The 20,868-nt window shown below is 37.0% G+C and overlaps 2 protein-coding genes across 3 annotated transcripts in view; one reads left to right on the top strand and one right to left on the bottom strand.

Moving 5' to 3' along the window:
* Nucleotides 1–4,986, top strand: part of ITGB3BP (integrin subunit beta 3 binding protein) — a 91,486-nt gene extending 86,500 nt beyond the window's left edge. Inside the window, exon 8 of one of the 2 annotated variants that reach the window (XM_055401707.2) lies at nt 4,149–4,986. In XM_055401707.2, coding sequence (XP_055257682.1) covers nt 4,149–4,156 — 8 coding nt within the window. In that variant the 3' untranslated portion in view covers nt 4,157–4,986. The remainder of the gene's footprint in view (nt 1–4,148) is intronic. The other variant, XM_055401708.2, reaches the window with a different exon arrangement.
* A 2,261-nt stretch (nt 4,987–7,247) lies between these two features.
* The window catches only part of ALG6 (ALG6 alpha-1,3-glucosyltransferase), a 61,672-nt gene continuing 48,051 nt past the window's right edge, over nt 7,248–20,868 (bottom strand). The window contains 4 exon segments of the mRNA XM_088835353.1: nt 7,248–8,069; nt 14,115–14,313; nt 14,443–14,511; nt 20,591–20,661. Of these exon segments, the coding sequence (XP_088691479.1) occupies nt 7,872–8,069; nt 14,115–14,313; nt 14,443–14,511; nt 20,591–20,661 (537 nt within the window). The 3' untranslated portion in view covers nt 7,248–7,871.

Genomic DNA, 20,868 nt, shown 5'->3' with positions numbered 1-20,868 from the left:
TCTTCCGTGTACACTGCACTGGTTTATTCCTTCGTTAGCTCTCATCCAGATTACTTGCATCCTCATTGTAACCTGCCTCTTGTTTCCCTACAGCCTGTCCTGCTACTGAACGAATTCTGATTTCAAAAGTGTCACTCCACTATATTTGTCGTAAAATCCAAATTTATACCATTGTTCAGAACTCTCCCTGATCTGACCACAACTTACCTTTCTAAGTCCTCTGTCTCAGTTACTCCAGATTATTTGCCATTCATTCCTGAACACACTCCTTAGAACATCCCTTTCTCATTTCCTTACTTTTGTTCTTGTCTCCTCCACTTGGCATACCTTTTCCCCCCATCATCAAAATTTTACTCATCTTTCAAAACCTGCTTATGATTTTCCTTAGATCATAAGGCTAGGCTTCCTTAGATCCTTCTCTTCCATGTTCTTCTTTTATGGATTTGTCACAGCTGCCCAACTGGTATAACTAAGAGAAGATATTAACCTTCCTGACCTTGTCCTATGCCCTAGAAACCTCTGATAGTCGTCGTGATACCCCTAACACCACTGTGTGACCAAATTCCCTGTCTCCACATCAGCTTCTGCCCTATTACACTTGAGTAATTATTCCTCCTGACCGATTCTGCTCAGTGAGCATAAGCACCCCTTATTAATTCACTCTCAGAGCCTTTAAAAAGTGAAGCCTTTATAAAACAATGTTAGAATAAGGGAGACAACAACCCATAGGCCATAGACAGTATGAAGACCAGCAAAGTGTTAGTTGCTCAGTCATGTCTGATTCTTTGCAACCCGGTGAACTGTAGCCCTCCAGGCCCCTCTGTCCATGGTACTCTCTAGACAAGAGTACTAGAGTGGGGAGCCATTCCCTTCTCCAGGGGATCTTCCTGATCCAGGGATTGAACCCAGTTTCCTGCATTTGCAGGCAGATTCTTTACCATCTGAGCCACCAGGGAAGCCTCTGAGAAAGCATGATTTTGGCTAATATTAACTAGGAATACTGCAGGGGATGCTGAGATAAATCTTCTAGAAACAGTGTAAATCACTTGGTTAGCAAAGTGTGAGGCTTAGTATAAACAAAGCCCTTTGCATACTGCCCATCTAGTATTCAAACTGAGGATGTAAGGTTTATATACATTAAATGATAATCAAATAAAGCAAGCAAGTGAGAACAAGTTCAGACTCTTCTTTCCAGGATTCTGGCCCATAGCAAGTATAAAAAAGGATTATGAATCCATTGAGGATCAAAGTATCAAATTGATTAGTGGCGGACTTAATAACCTACACTATGGCAGGCCCTCTGGTAGAAGCTTGGAGTACTAATGTGGACTAAGGCAGAAGTGGAATCTTCTCTCTCCCATAGATGGAAGAAATGCTTCTGGATAGAAGTGCTCAGTCATGTCTGACTCTTTGTGACCCCATGGACTGTAGCCCACCAGGTTCTTTCTGTTCATGGAATTTTTCAGGCAAGAATACTGGAGTGGGTTGCCATTTCCTCCTCCGGGGGACCTTCCAGACCCAGGGATCAAACCTGCCTCTCCTGCATTGCAGACAAATTCTTTACTGCTGAACCATCAGGGAAGCCCTCCCTCTCTTCCATATTGAATGCAAAAAAAAGCCTATGTGCTCTCCTGACCTGAGGAGAAAGCTGGATCTTTAAATAGATCCACGTCCACGTGCCTCTATAACAGTAAAGACTGCAGACCTGCCTTGTATGCTTGGTTGCAGAAAAGAGAGTGAATGGGCTGCTCTCCTTACAACATGAAATTAAGAAGAGCAAAGGCCCACTGGATTTGAGAGTAGAAGACAGTGAAAGGGAAACTAAATAGTGGGGCACAGGGTGCTGTGTAAGAATACTGACTGAATATGACTTGTAAAACGTGATCTGCTACACTGGACGTCAGTCAGTCAAATTTGTCACTTTTCGATGGGCTACTGGAAGCAGAAGAGTTGACAAGTTTCTTCCTCTTCAGACTGAGGAGTGTAAACATTCTTCCCTACTCTAAGTAACAAATGAAGAGTAAGCAGTATGGAAATACACAAAATGGGCCGCCTCAGGATGGAGTGATTAGGTCATTATTTAAGGGTTCATGATTTTAAAATCAGTTCTAGTTATTCCGCTCTGCATAATCTCTAACAGAGGGCCCTCCAGGCCCGCGTAATGGAAGCTTTGTACTTTAGTAGGAAGCTGGAATTTGAAAAATGGGTAATTTTGATGGGCTATGTAAACATTCTAGGCAGAGAGAACACTGTGAACAGAAAAGGCAGAGAAGCAGAGAGACTGAACAGGAGATTCCAGACACATCGTTGACAGTTATGATCACCAGGCTAGTAAGTTCAGACTTTATTCAATAGGCGGAAATGAACCCATGAAGATTATTAAGGAAGTAACAATCTAAAATATGTTTTAGAAAGAATAAAATATAATTGCTATGTGAAAGATGAATTCTGTCAAAATACTGCTCGTGAACTGCATCACTGTATCTAAATTTCTTTTCATTTGTGTTCTGAGATCTTCATCTCTATAACCAGTATGGCCATGTAGAGATAACAGACATACTGCTGCTCCCTGCTCCTGTGTGTGCTATGATATGTATCACATTGATCAAAGTATTGATTTTTGCTGGATCCTGAATTTGGTCTCAGAATCTTTCTCAACACAACTGTCTTGGCAACCATGATCAATTGATAACACTTCTTTGCAGGGCCTGGCATTGTAATAGAGATTGGGATTTGGATTAGATGTCCAGCACCAGTTCTACTACCTACTTAGCTGTGTAGCTTTAAACAAGGCACTTGGTTTCCCAAAACCTTAATTGTAAAATGGGACTGGTGATATTTACCTTGTGGATTATATACAAGAATTAGCTTAAGGAATTCCCTGGAGGTCCAGTGGTTAGGACTCAGTGCTTTCACTGCCAGGGCCTAAGTTCAGTCCCTTGTCAGGGAACTAAGATCCTGCAAGTCATGCAGTGTGGCCAAAAATTTAAAATAAAAATTAAATAAAATAATTAGCTTAATTACTACCTTTCCTGTTCGCTGTTGTTTAGTCACTAAGTTGTGTCTGGGATTTCCCAGCAAGAATATTGGAGTTGGTTGCCATTTTCTTCTCCAGATCTTCTCAGCCCAGGGATCGAACCTGCAACTTTTGCATTGCAGGTGGATTCTTTACTACTGAGCCACTGGGGAGGCCCACCTTTCCCATAGTAATTATTTAATAAATGGCAGTCTTCCTTTCTTCCACAGTATTAGCTTTAGTTCTGGTAACTGTATCAATAACGTATATTAGGGGAGCACTGGAATGCTTAAAATATTCCATAGGTATTCCTACCAGACTCAAATGAGTTGGCAAAAGTTGTTTGTCAAGTTGGCAAACTATCTTCTTGTAGGACAGGAAGAATATATGTGGACCATCATGCTGCTACTGCTGCTAAGTCGCTTCAGTCATATCCGACTCTGTGCGACCCCATAGACAGAAGCCCACCAGGCTCCCCCGTCCCTAGAATTCTTCAGGCAAGAACACTGGAGTGGGTTAGAGGCTCACCATATATTACTTATTCATCGCTGCCAGTATAAACAAGGAAGGGATATTTTAGGAAGTAAGGGGTCCACATGCCCTATGGGGATACATGCCATCTGTTGCCATTGGGTGTTTTTTTCAAAGGCTTCATCTCACAAGGATCCTAAAACCAGACAGACAAGAACTTGTATCACCACTAGGAGTCCCCAGAGGGACATACCCTGAATAGGAATGCCAGTAAAGACTGTCTCTCTTTTGGGGGGGCAGCTGTTGGAGGAAACACCTGCTGAAAGGCCCTGAAGGCTTATAGACAAAAGGCATGTAAGATTTGGTGTTTTCATTAGGTCATGTTGGAGTTTTAGAACTCTCTCAGAAGTATCTCAAATCCATCTTCATAAAATGCAGTGTGCTATGTCAGAGTAGTCATATTGACAATTATTTGTGAAGGTGAATCTTGCTTTGAAGATTCAAAAATAAGCAAATAAGATATTACCAATACCTAACTAAATTAGGTACCAAATTACATAGTAAATGGGTGTTTAAGTCATTTCTCAAGTCATGTATGAAATGCATGTTAATTTGGAAACTAATTCTTGATGATGTAATAATCACCTTTTATGTCCCACAGGCGTTTAGAAGAAACATACTCACTATGAACACCAACTTCTGTATCTGCCTGATCATATTTAAAGGAACAGAAGAAATGTTTGTAATTAATCTGTGCAGTGAATACCAGATCATAGCATAGGCAGGTGCGTGTCTAGATAAAATTTCTTGAAGCTAATTTAAACTTTCTACACACACCAGTAGATAATCTCAACATAAATAATACATTTCTTCTTGACCCTTTAAAGTAAGCCAACATATAGAAGAGGATCTTGACTTATAGTCTGTATCTGATACACTTATGTATACTTTTATCATTTGTGGATAGACTTAGCTTGTATGAAAATGGCACCTTTGGTAGAGCTATATATCTTAAAACTCAGATTAAATCTAATAGTGAGTGGAAGCAGGTCCTGATTTTCCAACTTAAAGCCCTAGATTTGTACTAACTAGATTCTTTTAAAAGCTTTTAAAATTGTCTGTAAGTTTACTTTAGCTTCTGCTTCATAGATGAGTTTTTATTCTAGTTATGCCTATGCTTGTAGAGAAAAAATATTTTCAAAGTTTTAAAAATTCTTACATCTTTTATAAAATGCTGGAATGCATTCTTCAGTGCAGATATTTAAATGTCAGGTTGTTTTTAAACTGAACTACACAGAATCTCCTGAATATAAAGAAAAGACCTTACCTCATAGGACAATGTGATTCCCTCCACATTTTGAAACATCAATTTTTTTAATTTTCTACAGTGTTGTTCTGTATCATTTATTTGTGCTGTCACAAAGGGGAAGAGTGAACCACAGAAAGTGTTATAACTTGATAGCACATTTTTTTTCATACTTCTGCACCTTTCTTTGACCATTTCCATGGGGGTGGGTGGAAATGCTGTTCCCTTGGTATTCACCCTGAGTCTTGGCAAAATTTGTATATTACCATGCCATTTAATTCACTGTATCATAAAAATAAAAATACTATGTGAAAAATGTGAAACAAAATTTAACAAATTGAAGTTGAAACTAACTTTCCATTTAGAGAAATTTCAGATTTGCCTCTTAAAATGAAAATGAATTATTTTTTAAAACTATTAATTGAAACTATTAATTGAAAACTCAATTTATAAAATTAATTGCCTTCACTAATGATTTTATTGGGACAATCTAAATAAGATTTTAAAGATAATCTGCTAAATATTAAGAATACTTTGTGATATAGTCCTTATAATAAGACAGGACCTAAAATATACCCAAAAGGTTAATTTGTGTTCCAGCATTGAAAACTAACCTCAGAATGTAAACCAAAACATATAAAGACACCTACATTAGTCAGGAAATGAAGGGTTAAGAAATAAGGTTGGTTTCATATGTAATTCAAGTTATGTAGCTATGTGCTTAATGCTATTAAATCAGTTACTGTATGTTTGACCTCTTGATATACCAAGCTTTTGCCTTTCAGAACAGCTGGGTCAGCTAAGAATCATTTCCCAGTTCTTTTCATTGTAGATCAGATGACTCTCGCTTTATCACCCTTGGAGGCCACATGAAGGACAAAGCAGAAAGATCCACACACAAAACTAATGTTTATATGGAGGTGGTGTTGCGGGAGGAGGGCAAAAGGCGGGGGATACACTTGGCCCTGATCTTCCAATGAACATAACAGAAGGACCAATTGAGACTTGAAACCATTGTGTTACTCCAACCATTATTTAGTTACATCCTATCCATCTCTTCCTCTCTTTCTATTGAACAGAGAGGCTCCTTTGGCTGCCTTGACTTTTGTAAATGTTTCACTCACTTATTTGTGGTTTATCATTTGGACAGAATGCTACATTGGGGATTTTTCTCCCCTCCCTAAGGCTTAAAGGCAAAATGACTTCTGTTGCCTTATATTTGATACATGAACATACACTGTATTCTCTTCATTTTAAGAATCAAACCTAAGTTTATGGCAACAGAGAAAACTCCATTTTTCAGAAACAGCTTTTCCCTATAAAAGAACTTGAAAATAACTTTACTAAGATCATTTTCTGACAGGTATATTGGTGAATAAAGGGAGGCATCTTTAATAATTTTTATATAAGCTAAATGTCTTTATAATAAAATAGCCCTATTGTTATTTTGGTACTTAATTGCTCTTAGTTCAAAGTGAACTCTTCTTAAATTGCTTTCTAATAGATATGAGATACTTATAATTGCTACAAGTCTCCAGTAAAGCTACAGTGTAACTCCATATGACAAAATAGTCTAGAAATGTATTTTTATTTAGAATTTACCTATAAGATACCTTGAATATGAGTGTATTCTATTTTACTAATGTTCATATGTACTTTCATTTTCAAATAATGTTTCTGTTTCAACTATTTAGAAGTTAGAACTTCCTCATCATTGATTTAAATCAACATCCTGTATTAAATGCACGTATTCTATTACAAAAAATAAGACTACACCAGCCAGCCAAGATGCTGACATTTGGGCATGGTGATTATAGATGGTGACCATGGACAGCGATGTTCCTGCTGATTCGGCAGCGATTCAAGGCTGCTTTTTCTGTGCTGACCTACCCTTTGAATCTTTATGCACATTTTCTTTGAGAAAGAAATACTTCTTGATTTTTTGCTTTGTCTAAACCTACTTTCTTTACCGGACTTAAAAACATATACATTGTTGCACCATCTGTCCATGTCTAGAACCAAATTCTCTTATGTGTATATATGTGTTTGACTTGCATTGTTTTAAAATATACCATAACTTAGTTAATATGCTTTAATGGCTATCTTATTAAAGAAATATATTCATCAAAAACATAAGTTGGTAGGGGAGTGATTATTTTTATTAGAGACTAAGGAAAACATATGTTTACATGAGAAACTACATGGTTATAAATTATTTTTACCAATTGAATACTAAAGATGTGCTTCTTCTAATATAGAGTGATACAGTATTAATAGGGCTAAGTAAATATGAAGCATGATATGGATCAATGCTTATGGCATTGGTAACCTTGAACCACGTCACAACAAAGAACAGGATGAACCCCTCCCTGGATAAGGCCTTTTAACTTAAACAGAATGAACCTGAAAGTTTAGAGCCAATGATCATGAAAGACTTCATTCAAACCACTTAAATTCAGGAAAATTCACTGTTTAATGGTATTCAAATAAATCAGAGTTCTTAGAAATAAATAAAAACACAGTTTAATCTTTCTGCCTTTCTAAAAAAATTCAAGTTTACACATGGTAATAAGGCGTGTTCAAGCTTTAAACAGTTTAAATTGCCTTCTCACAGTAATTTAAAAGTATCACAAATTTAATCCCTGAGATATAATTTCTAAAACATTCTAAAATATAAGAAAAACTAAATCTGAATACCAAAATTAGTGATTTCCTTCAAAAATAAGGGACTAAATTCTCCCATTAAGCTCACTGTATTTGCAGATTTTTTTCAAGACAACAAATTATAGAGTACATTTCTTAAGTAAACACTGGGATTAAGGACACGTTTCTCTTATTTTCCCATGTGAATAACTGAACATAATAAAACTATAATATGTCTTGGTCACTCAGTAGTTAGAAAATAAAAGCCTTCATTGCTTTGGTGCCATATAGATTTATTTTGGGTAGACAACAATAACTTTTCACCATTTCCTTTCCTATTTCCAAGATTCTCAAAATGGTTCTTTTATTTATACATAGCAAAAAGTTTACAAAACCTTGTGGCACTAACATTTTCACATTTCTTTGGGGATATAGCTAGTTGATTTTCTTCTGACTTCTTCCATTTTTGGAATCCCACATGATTATAATATTAAAGTATACCAAGAAGAACAGGAAATGTAAGCAGGATACAAAACACACTAATACAGAAAATAAGTCTGGTAGTTTCTGAGGAGGGTCCAGTGTGACAGTCATCATTGTCAGAAGGATCATAGTGACTACTGACGTAAGAAACTATAAGAAGGGAGAAAAAAAAGTGTTACTGCATAGTATAAAAGGTAACAGTTGAATGTACTGGTAACACTGGTTTATAGTTGTAAATGAGCAGAACTGAAGGGGACAGCTGTGGGTTCAATCTCCTCTACTAATGGATCTCAACCTAGTTTGTATGTAAGAGTCATTTGGGGTTTTAAAAAAATCTCAATTCTCAGACCACATCCCAGACCAATTAAATCAGAATCTCTGGGGAAGGCTCTCCAAGTGATCCCCATGTGTAGCCAAGCCTGAGAACCCCTTTAGACTTCATATCACCCAAGCACTAAAAAAAGGTACCTGGAATAGATAATATTGCTGCTGCTGCTGCTGCTGCTGCTGCTAAGTCACTTCAGTCGTGTCCGACTCTGTGTGACCCCATAGATGGAAGCCCACCAGGCTCCCCCATCCCTGGGATTCTCCAGGCAAGAACACTGGAGTGGGTTGCCATTTCCTTCTCCAATGTGTGAAAGTGAAAAGTGAAAGTGAAGTCGCTCAGTCGTGTCCGACCCTTAGCGACCCCACGGACTGCAGCCTACCAGGCTCCTCCATCCATGGGATTTTCTAGGCAACAGTACTGGAATGGCTTGCCATTGCCTTCTCCGAGATAATATTGCTAGTCAGGGTTAAATTCATGGCATGCTCCAAGGGCCTATGGGATATACAATTCTAAGTAAATCTAAGAATTCATCTATGAAGAAGTTTTCCACAGCAAATGAAATATTACATTTCATATTCACTGAATACTTTCAGTGAGCTAGTCCTATAGTAGAGCATGGTTGGACACATGAAAGAAAATGTCCTCTGGCCTCAAAGCGCTTCCAATTTAGGGGACTACATGAACTAGTTAAATAAAATTACAAAGCCACGTCTTATTAATGCCAAAACGAGTAGTATGCATAACTGACTGCATTTACTGTAACTGCACCAGTCAGTTTCCTTGTTCAGACCGCACCACAATGTACCGTGCCACAGAACTTTCTGCGATGATAGAAATGTTCTAAGTGTGTATTCCCAAAACGTAGCTGCTAACCATATATGGCTACTGAGCATTTGAAATGTACCTGCTGTGACTGAGGAGCTGAATTTTTTATTTAACCACATGTGTCTAGTGTCTACTGTATTAAACAATATAGCTATAGACTTTGAGACAAGGACACAGAAGCTGCTTAAGTAAATGTAGGAAACAAGCAGTGAGAAACAAGTCAGTGACTTTCATGATGAAAGTGAGACATAATGGAACCCTGAAAGATTCTTTAATGGCTAGATTATGACAGAATTGATGGGACCTGAAAAAACTGTAATGCAGTGATCATTCTAGATGGAAGCCAAAAAGACTAAAAGAGTAACCTATAACTTGCTGTGTCTATTCTCCCATTCATCAGTGAACCCACACCAGTTAGGCTTTCACTCCAGTCTCCAATGAAATTGCCTTGGTAAAGATCTATAATGACCTCCACTAAACTAAACCCAGTAGTCAGTTCTTATTACCTTAATGGATCTCTCAGCAGCATTCGAAATAACACATCACTGGTTATCTTGAAACCCTTCCTTCACTTGGCTTCCATGACATCATTCTCTCCTAGTTTCCTCCCACATCACTAGTTAATCTTTCTCAGAACTTTGCTGGTTCCTTCTCAATCTATAATCACACCTTTGGTGAGCTCACTCATCCAGCGACGTGACTAATTACTATCTATATACTGAAGACTCAAATTACTGTCTCCAATCTGGACCTCTCCCCTAAACTCTAGGCTCATATATCCAGGTTCTCCTTAAAATCTCTACTTTGGTATCTAAGAAGTACCTAAAACTGTATATATAAACTATCCTCAATAAGATTAACATTTAACTTCTCATTAGGCAATATGGAAGCCACAAGACAGTGGGATGGATGATGTTCAGAGAGCAAAAATACCCTTCAAAAATGAAGGCGAAATTAACAAAGTCAATAGATTTGAAAATACTGAAGTAATACAAGGTCTGTTCTCCAAACATTAGAATTGGAGTAGAAAAACAGGAAGTAGTCAAGGAAATCCCCAAATATGTGTAAACTGAACAACAGATGCCTAAATAATTCATGAACCAAAGGAAAAAATCACAAGAAATGAACTATATTTTTAACTAAATTAAAAAACATATTTCAAAGTTTATGGAATATTGCTTAAAAATGGGGGTTTTATATGAGTTTGAATAACTATATAAAAATGGAAGAAGGGTCTCAAATCAACAACCTCTAACTTGAACTTTAAGAAACTAAATAAAGAGTAAACCAAACCCAAACATGAAAAAGGGTATAATAAAACTAGAACCAAAATCAATGACATAGAAAACAAAAAATAGAGAAGATCAATAACCAAAAGTAGGTTGTGTAAAAATATTTATCAATGAAACCACCAAACTTTAGCTAGATTGACCAAGGACAAAAGAGAAGGTGCAAATTCCCCAAGTTGGGAATGAAAAAGTAACATCACTCCTTACCATATATAAAAATAAAAAAGGGTGGTACGGGAATATAATTAATAAATAAACAACTGTTTGCCAACAAATTAGATAACAGATGAAGTGGACAAATTCTTAGAAAGACACACTACTGAAATTATGTCAAGAAATACAGAAAGTCTCAATAGACCTATTAACAAGAGATTGAATTAATCATATTTTTTCATTGAAATATAGTTGATGTACAATATTATGTTAGTTTCACGTGTACAGCAAAGTGATTCAGTTATATACATTTTTCCAGATTCTTCTCCATTATGGGTTATTAAAAGATACTGAAAGTTGTTCCCTGTGCTATACAGTGAAAAACCCTTGTTGCTTATCTATTTTATGTAGTTTGTTAATCCCATACTCCTATTTTATCTCTCCCTCCTCAATCAGTCAACTTTAAGATCCCATAAAGAAAAGATCCAGGAACTGATGGCTTCACTGGTGAATTAAACCCAATGTTTCGAGAAGAATTAATACCAGTCTTTCACAACTCTTCCAGAAAGTAGAAAAAGAACCCTTCCTAACTCATTCCATGAGGCAAGCATTAAGCTTGATTCCAAAATGATACAGAGATATCACAAAAAAGAAAACTACAGACCAATATCCCTTATGAATATAAAGTGCAAAAGTCTTCTACAAAATACTGACAAACCCAAGAAAGTGACATATAAGAAATTATACACCATGATCTAGTAGAACTTATCCCAAGAATGCAAGGTTAGTTCAATATATAAAAATCAGTCAATGTAATATACCATATTGATAAAGGAGAAAAAAACACATAATATCGTTAGACACAGGAAAAGCTTTGGACAGAATCCAACACCTTTTAATGATAAAAAAAATTCAAACTAGGAATAGAAGAGAACTTTCTAACCAAATAAAGGCCATATATAAAAACCCCACAACTACATCATAGTTAACATTAAAAGACTGGATGATTTCCCCCTAAAATCTGGAAGAAGACAAGATGTCCACACTTGGCACATGTGTTCAGCAAACTACTGGAGCTGTCCAGCCAGGTAATTAGGCAAGGAAAAGAAAAGGCATCTAGATTTAAAGACAAGACATAAAACTAACATGATTTACAGATAACATGAACTTGTATGTAGAAAATCATAAGGAATTCACTAAAAACTTAATACTAGTTCAATATAAAAAAATTGTATTTTTCTGCAGTACCAATGAACATTATGAAAACTAAATTAAGAAAATAATTCCACTTACAAAAGCTTCATAAAGAATAAAATACTTACAAATGAATTTAACAAAAGTGCAAAACCTGCACACTGAAAACTTCAGACACTGTTGAAGGACATTAAAGAATAAACAGAAATACATCCTATGTTCACAGGTTTGGAAGACTAAATCTTGCTAAGATGGTAATGCTCCACAAATTTAAATACATACTCAAAGCAATCCTTATAAAAATCTCGGCTTGGGTTTTAGAGACATTAATGAGCTGATCCTAAAAAGAATACAGAAATACAACAGACGTAGAACAGCTAAAACGATCCTGAAAATGAACAAAATTGAAAACTACAAAACCACAGTAATCAAGACAGTGTGGAAACAGCATAAAGATAACAGTGGAATAGAACTGAGAGTCCAGAAATAAACCATTACGCTTAAGATCTGTTGATTTTCTACAAGGGTGCCAATACAATTAGTGCTGGAACAGAATAAAGTTGGACTTTGACCTCACACCATACACAAAAATTAATTCAAAATGAATCAGTGTCCTAAAGATAACTAAAATTATGAAACACTTCAAGAAAACATAAGAGTGCATCTTCATGACCTTTGGTTATACAGTTTCTGAAGTATGACATCAAAAGCACAAACAACAAAAGAAACTCATATTAAATGTAATAAAAATGAAAACCCTTATGCTACAAACAATACCATCAAGAAAGTCAAAAAGCAACCCACAGAATGGGAGAAAATATTTGCAATTTAGTAACAGACCTGCATTAAGAATGTATACAGAACTCAAAAATACGGAAACAACTGAATTAAAACTGGGCAATGGATGGGAATTCCCTGGTGGAATTCCATGCTTTCACCTCCAACAGCCTGGATTCAATCCCTCGTCAGGAAGCGAAGAAGATCCCACAAGCCACTCAATGCAGCCAAAAAAAAAGGGAAAGGATTTGAATAGGCATTTCTCCAAAGAAATTATTTTGAAAAATACTCAACATTATTAGTCACTGGGGAAATGGAAAAAGTACAGTGATACCACTTCACATCCACTTGGTGTGGCTATAATAAAAGATAATAACCAGTGCTGTCAAGGATGTGGAGAAACTGGAACGCTCATAAATTGCTGGTGGGAATGTAGAATCATGCAGCCCTCTGGAAGATAGCTTGGCAGTTTCTCAAAATGTTAAACACAGAATTACCACTCCTAAGTATATACTTGAAGGAAATGAAAACACATGTGCACCAGTGAACTTAGACACAAATCTTCACAGCAGCATTATTCATAATAGCCAAAAAGTGGAAGCAACCTAATGTGCATCTACTGAAGACTAGATAGATAAAATGTGGTTTATCCATATAATGAAATTGGCAGTAAAAAGGAAGGAAGTACTGATACATGCTACAACAGCTGAAAAACACACTAAGTGAAGTCGCTCAGTCGTGTCTGACTCTTTGCGATCCCGTGGACTGTAGCCTACCAGGCTCCTCCATCCGTGGAATTCTCCAGGCAAGAGTACTAGAGTGGGTTGCCATTTCCTTCTCCAGGGATCTTTCCAACCCAGGGATCGAACCTGGGTTTCCCGCATTGGAGGCAGACGCTTTAACCTCTGAGCCACCAGGGAAACCCAAGTGAAAGAAACCAGTCACCAGAGACCACGTTTTGTATGATTCCATGTTAGAGAATGTGTGTCCCCACAAAATTCATACGTTGAAGCCCTAAGCCCCAATGTGACTGCATTTGGAGATGAGACGAAATTAAGATTAAATAAATCATAAGGGTGGGGCCTTAATCTTATAGGACTGATGTTGTTATAAGAAGAGGAAAAGACACCAAAGAATTCTCTATCTACACAGATACACACAACAAGAGGCCACATGAGGAGACAGCAAGGTCACCTACAAACTGGGAAGAGAGACTTTACCAGAAGAAACCAATGCTGATGTCACACTGATTTTGGCCTTCCAGCCTCCAGAATTGTGAAAAAATAAATTTCATTGTTTAAGCTACCTGGTGTAGTATTCTACTATAGGAGCCCTAAGGGACTAATACATTCCATTTATATGAAATGTCCAGATAGGCAAATCTATAGAGACTGAAAGTAGATCAGTGGCTGTCCAAGGCTGGATCTGGGGTGAGGGCGGAATGGAGAATGACTGCTAAAGGGCACAGGGTTTCTTTTTGGGGTGATGGAAATCTAAAATTAGGTAGGTTGATGGTTGTAAAACTGTGTACATGCTTAAAACACAAGTTGCATGATTTAAGTGGGTAGATTTTATGAGTGAATTTATGGGACTAATCTCTCAAAAATGCTAGAAAGAAAAACAACTTACCAAGTGTTGTATAATTCTGGGAAGAAATGTAAAACATGTAAAATATTTCCTAACAGAAGTGGAAAAACATTTCAGTTGCAATTCTTCTTCAGAAGTCTTTCCAAATATTGAAAAGGAAGTTGCACAAGCTATAAAAAAGGCCATCACTGTCACAACTGAAGGCATTAGGAGTTCATCTTTTAATAGAAGAGGCAGCATACTATATAAGAAAACAAAAAAACAATCAAGAGAATTGTCAATTCAAACCACAATCACTTTGTAAAAAAGTTTTAAATGAGTTAATAAGTACTATACTGAACATATTATACTGGAAATTGGTTTGACTCACCTAAATGTTGACACAAGTAAAAACCAAGTAGACATAAAAGGAATTTCACTTAAAACTAAGCAGACCGGTCTAAAATAACAAAGAAAAATATTTTAGAGAATATAATTTCAATGCTTATATGTAAAAATGTGAGCACATTTTATCTGATTTTTTACATAGCTAAAAAAACACAAAAATCACAAAACAGAGCCAGCAAGGTGTCCATAGGGACTACTGATTCATTTTTTAAAATAACTATCAATCCAAACTAAGTGAATCTAGACAGAGAGAAGGTGTCAGCTCATCATAATAATTGGAAAACTGCTTCTTCTAGTATCATTAATGAAACATTTTTTCCTCTGTCATACAAACAAGTAGCTTAAAGAAAGAATAAACAACTGAACATTCAGAGAAACAAGCTTTTCCATATATTCCATCCAAGTTGGTAAATATGAATATCCTACTTGGTATGACAGTTTTCAAACTTCTTTTTTATGCTCTTCCGTGTGACCTAATACTCAGCTAAGTTAAAAGCTAAGACAGGATCATCATCGGCCATTGAATAGAGGCCAACAGAGGCAAAGAAAAATGATAAAGGGTTGATGATGGTAGAATAAAAGGAAAAAATGAGTAGGACAAGGCTACATGAAAAGAGAAATAGTATAGGAAGAGGAAGATAACACCAACAGATGGACCCACTGGCTTTATTAAAGAGCTGATTAGGGTCACAGGTCCAACGTCTGTGACCTTCTGAGCACCTCCTCTGGTGGTTATTACCTTCTGGATTCAACTGTGGCAGTGTTCATGAAGAAGGGGGCTAGTCAGAAGACCTAAGTCCTAGCCTCATTCCTGACACTTACTTATCACCTTGAACAAATAATTAGTTTAACCTTTTTCTTATGTATATATGGAAATAATAATAATAACTTGGATTGCTGAGTAGTTGAAAGAACTCTTGCAAGTATTATCTAGTGTTTATTTTTCAGTAAAAAAAAAATAATTACTAGTGATGGTAGTTGTTGAATTATATTTTGTTGTTTTGTTGTTATTATTATTAGGGGTCTCCTTATTTTAAAAGGTTTGTGTATTTTCATTTCTTGAGAAGGATGACTTCTCATGGCAACTAGCATATGAGATATGAAGCCTGGGATTATAACTGACTGAAAACTACTGCACTAAAAGAAAATACTACAGGACTTTCATTGCTTGATGTTTTAATATCAGAATGTATTTATGTTAATTACAAGCATTTGGTAGGTGCTCAATAAACCTTATTTTCTCTTTCTGGGTCAGAATCCTTTCCTATTTAATCACTTAATATTCATTTATTGAAAATGTATTATGTGAAGTGTTAGTCGCTCAGTCGTGTCTAACTCTGTGACACATGGACTGTAGCCCGCCAAGCTCCTCTGTCCATGGAATTCTCCAAGCAAGAATACTGAAGTGGGTAGTCATTCCCTTCTACAGGGGATTTTCCCAACCCAGGACTGAACCCTGGTCTCCTCCACTGCAGGCAGATTCTTTACCATCTGAGCCAAGGACAGAAGGGGACAACAGAGAATGAGATGGTTGGATGGCACCACCAAATCAATGGACATGAGTCTGAGCAAACTCCAGGAGATAGTGAAGGACAAGGAAGCCTGGTGTGCTACAGTCCATGGGGTCGCAAAGAGCTGGACACAACTTAGCAACTGAACAGCAACAATGGTTACATACAAGTGTGGCTCTGAAAGGAATGCAGTGAGAGACAGAACTCAGCCCTTAGCTTCAAGGTACTTAATATTTATAATCAAGATGCAAAATCCTTAGCATCCTCAACCTCTTCTTTCACCACCTTGTTCAAAACAAATTCTGGTTCTCTCCCCCTGAAGAAGAAAATGCTGCCCCTCTGCCTTCTCAATTGTGCCTGTCCTATTGTTCCTGTTTCCCCAACCTTCAAACAGTCTGGCCCAGAGGAGAGAAAGAACCTCCTTGATCTTCATCATGACTTCCATACCAGCTCTCCCTCTCCCTGCCCTAACAAGCTCCAGCTTTGACTCCTCTGTCATCAGGCCTCATTCCCTTTTATTCCTCATCTTTGTTATCATCCACCAGCCTCAAGAATCACTTCCCTCATTACTCAATAGTTTCAACTCATTACACACTGTCTGTCTACAAAAAAAAATACATGATCTTCAAGTGTCCAGCAATCACTTAATATTTCCCTAGTCTGTTCCTACTCTGTGTCTCTTTAGAAAAATAGTTCATACTTTCTCCTCTCTTCTCATATTCCCAACATTTCCATCTACTCTGACCTAATGACTTTGCCTTCCATTTCAGTAAGAAATTTGAAGCTATGAAAAGAGAACTTTCACAGACATCACCATCACATTTGCTCTCTTCCTAGCATCTGTACTGACAACAGCATGCTCTTTTATTAAGGTGAACCACGCATGCACCTGTCCATAGCCAATCCTTCCATTTATGCTCTAGACCCCACTCCGGTTCCCTCTGTGAAGGACACTGCTCCTGCAACTCTTACCTCTCCTGTATCATTGGTGTTCCCTTTCTACTGACCATCTTCTGGCATCATCTATCTTAAATAACAAATCTCTTTGTCCCCAACTTCTCTGCCAGTTTTTGCAGAATTTCTCTGCCCCCCTTTTCAGAAAAACTCATTTAAAGAACTGCCAACCTATCCCACACCATATACAAAAATAAACTCAAAATGGATCAAAGACCTAAATGTTCTTCTTAGAAGAAATATGAGGATAAATATTACCTTGGATTTGGCAATAGTCTGTAAGATACAACATCAAAAGCAAACACAATGAAGGAAAAGGTAAGTTGGACCTCATCAAAATTAAAAATGTTTATGAAAGAACGTTATCAAGAAGGGGAAAATTCAAAGAATGGAAAAAAGTATCTGCTTATCATATATGTGATAAAGGTTTAATATCCAGAATATATAAAGAACGTCTAAAACTCAACAAGAAAAAGATAACCACTTTAAAGCTGAGAAAGGATTTAAATAACAGGCAGTTCTCTGAAGAAGATATACATATTGCCCAACAAGGACATAAAAAAGATGCTCAACATCATTAGTCATTAAGAAATGCAAATCAGAACCAAGTAATATACCATTCCATACCTACTAGGGTGGCAAAAATAAAAACAGACAATAACAAATGCTGACAAGGTTGCAGAGAAATCAGAACCCTCACACATTACTGGTGTGATGTAAAATGGTATAACTCCTGTGGAAATTAATTTTTGTGATTCCTCAATAAGTTTACAGAATTATGTGAGACCCAGAAATTCCACTCCTAGGTATAAACCCAAGAGAACTGAAAATACGTGTGTATAAGCGGCACTATTCCCAATAGCCAAAAGGTGAAAACAATTCAAAATGTCCATCAACTGATGCATGGACAAACAAAATGTAGTATATTCATCCATGCAATTTTATTCAGTCACAAAAAGGAATGAAGCACTAATACATGGGACAACAGGGAAGAACTCTGAAAATATTATGCTAAGTGAAAGAGGTTGTCTGACAAAATGCCACATATTTTATGACTGCATTTATATGAAATATCCAATAGGCAAATTCACAGAGAAAGTAGTCAGTGGTTACAGGCATTAAGGGAAGGGGAGAATGGGGAATGACTGCTTAATGGGTACAACATTTCCTTTTTGGAGAGATATTCTGTGAGTAAACAGTGGTGATGGTTACACAACACTGTGAATGTACTAATGGTGTATTTTACCATATGTATGTAACTTCCCTGGTGGCTCAGAGGGTAAAGAATCTGCCTGTAATGCAGGAGACCAGGATTCAATCCCTGGGTTGGGAAGATCCCCTGGAGAAGGGAATGGCAACCCATTGCAGTATTCTTGCCTGGAGAATTCCCATGGACAGAGGAGCCTGGTGGGCTACAATCCATGGAATCACAAAGAGTTGGGCATGACTGAGCAACTAACACTTTGACTTCCTTTTCACTTTCATATATCTTTAAAAACAGATCTATACTTGTCTTCAATTCTTCTCTTCTTGTTCTGTCTTCAGGTCAGTTCAGTTCAGTCGCTCAGTTGTGTCCGACTCTTCGCGACCCCATGAATCACAGGACGCCAGGCCTCCCTGTCCATCACCAACTCCCAGAGTTCACTCAAACTCATGTCCACAGAGTCGGTGATGCCATCCCGCCATCTCATTCTCTGTCGTCCCTGTCTCCTCCCACCCCTAATCCCTCCTAGCATCAGACTCTTTTCCAGTGAGTCAACTCGTCGCATGAGGTGGCCAAAGTATTGGAGTTTCAGCTTCAGCATCAGTCCTTCCAATGAACACCCAGGACTGATCTCCTTTAGAATGGACTGGTTGGACCTCCTTGCAGTCCAAGGGACTCTCAAGAGTCTTCTCCAGCACCACAGTTCAAAAGCATCAATTCTCCGGTGATCAGCTTTCTTCACAGTCCAACTCTCACATCCATACACTTAAACACACTCTAATCAGGCTTTTCCCTGCATCATTCTATCAACACTAGCCGTTTCAAAGTCACCAGTGACTTCCACTTCAGTACAACAGTCTATTCCTAACCCTCGTTTTATTTGACCTATTAACAGCATCTGATGCAACTGATCACCTCATTCTATTGTTCCCTGAATATATCAGGCATACTCCCATCTTAGGGCTTCGGCACTGACTGTCTAGGATGTTACTTTCCCAGATATCCACTGAGCTAACCCTCATCTCCTCCAGTCCACTCAAATATCTCAACAAGGTCTACCTCAACATCCTCATAAAACTGCAACCTGCACTTGCTCCTTCACCCTACCTCCAATAACTCTCAACTTCCCTTAATCTCTTTTATGTATCCTTTATGGTCTTCATTACCTTCCAACACACTTTCTTATTTTTATTTAATTATTAGTGTCTGTCCTTGAGAATCAAACCTAAGAAAGTAGTAATTCTGTTATGTTTTGTTCAGATATATCCCAAGCGCATAGAACAGTACCTGGCAAATAGTAGGACCTCAATAAATATTTATTGAATGAAATATTCATTTAATGATAGATTAGCTGGAACCAGATTGAGAAGAACTTTTAATGTTAACTTTAAAATATTGATCAAAATTAAAGTCACTTACTGTTATAAATAATCAAAATACAGTTGTAGAGTCTGAACTCCCAGAAATTCAGGGACCATGAGCTAACCTGAATGGTCAGATTACAGGTCGCAGATCAAGGACATTTCTACAGAGTAGAAATCCTGGGGGAAATTATACATGTTTGAAAGCAGCACCTCTCCCTGGTACTCGGGATTTGTATAGGGTCAGCCAAGGCTTACACAACAATGGTCAGGTCAAACTCAAGTTTAGACTTTGGGGGGTGAAATTATTCTGCCCTCTCGGTCTACAATTGTACAAGACTATTTTGTTCAGAGGAAAGAGACCTGCCCCATAAGCCAGCTTACTCTAAAGCTCTGCACTGAGGTTTTAGTCCAAAGCTCCACCTAATAAAAGCAATACTTTCTTCCACTAGTCATTGGTTATTTCATACATGTATCTTTCAAACACCCTAGCAAACATAGGGTGAGGGGTGGGACAGTCATAAGTGGGACTGAGCTCAGACAGGATTCAAGTATTCCACAGTGTTCTGGGCATTATTATTTTAATAGTGGGATAAGATACCCCCAGTTGCCACCCAATTTCAATGAAATCCAAAAAAAATTTAATGCTCCTAGATTTAGAGACTGCCAGTAGAGTCTAAACAAAAGTCTTGACAGAAGAACTAGAAAGGAGGCAACATACAAAAAAACCCTAAAGAGATTAACAGAGGGAACAAGGCTATTGAATAGTAACAGAAATGAATGAAATGAAAAAGGCAAAGAGGACAAACAGGCTTCAACCAGAGTACAGCCTCTTTAGAAGACCATTTTTATTAGCAAATGCAAAATGAAAAAACAGGAAGAAATAATGTCAGAAATGATTCTATAAAATTTTACCAGTTTAAAGTATAAAGAAGTAAAATTGTAACAGGTCATCCTAAAAAAATGTAATTTTATGAAATAATTATATGCAACTATGTAACATTTGTACAGTTTTGATTTATACTTAGATGATTATATATATTAGATTCACATATATATATAATAATAAATAAAACACATACTTGAAAACTTTTTACTTACAATGATACCAAAAGAATGGACTTTTCATGTACTTGGAAAGAAAATAAGAAGAATGATAGTGCACAGCTAACCTTTAAGGAAAAAGGACAGAAAATCAGATACAAAAATTTATAATAGCAATTTAAATATGTCAGATTAAAATCATTTCAAGTAACATTTTAAAGTTTAATATAGCTTCTAGCTAAAAGAAAAATTATATACAATTGTAAGAGGCATAATATTTTATTCAAATTTAATTATCAAAATATTTTGAAAATTAACTATTGTAATACTTAACC

Source organism: Moschus berezovskii, chromosome 4 (genome assembly GCF_049115385.1).
Source record: "Moschus berezovskii isolate FMDL1 chromosome 4, NW_MosBer_1.0, whole genome shotgun sequence".
Classification (NCBI taxonomy): domain Eukaryota; kingdom Metazoa; phylum Chordata; class Mammalia; order Artiodactyla; family Moschidae; genus Moschus; species Moschus berezovskii.
This window is presented reverse-complemented; position numbering and strand designations above follow the sequence as displayed.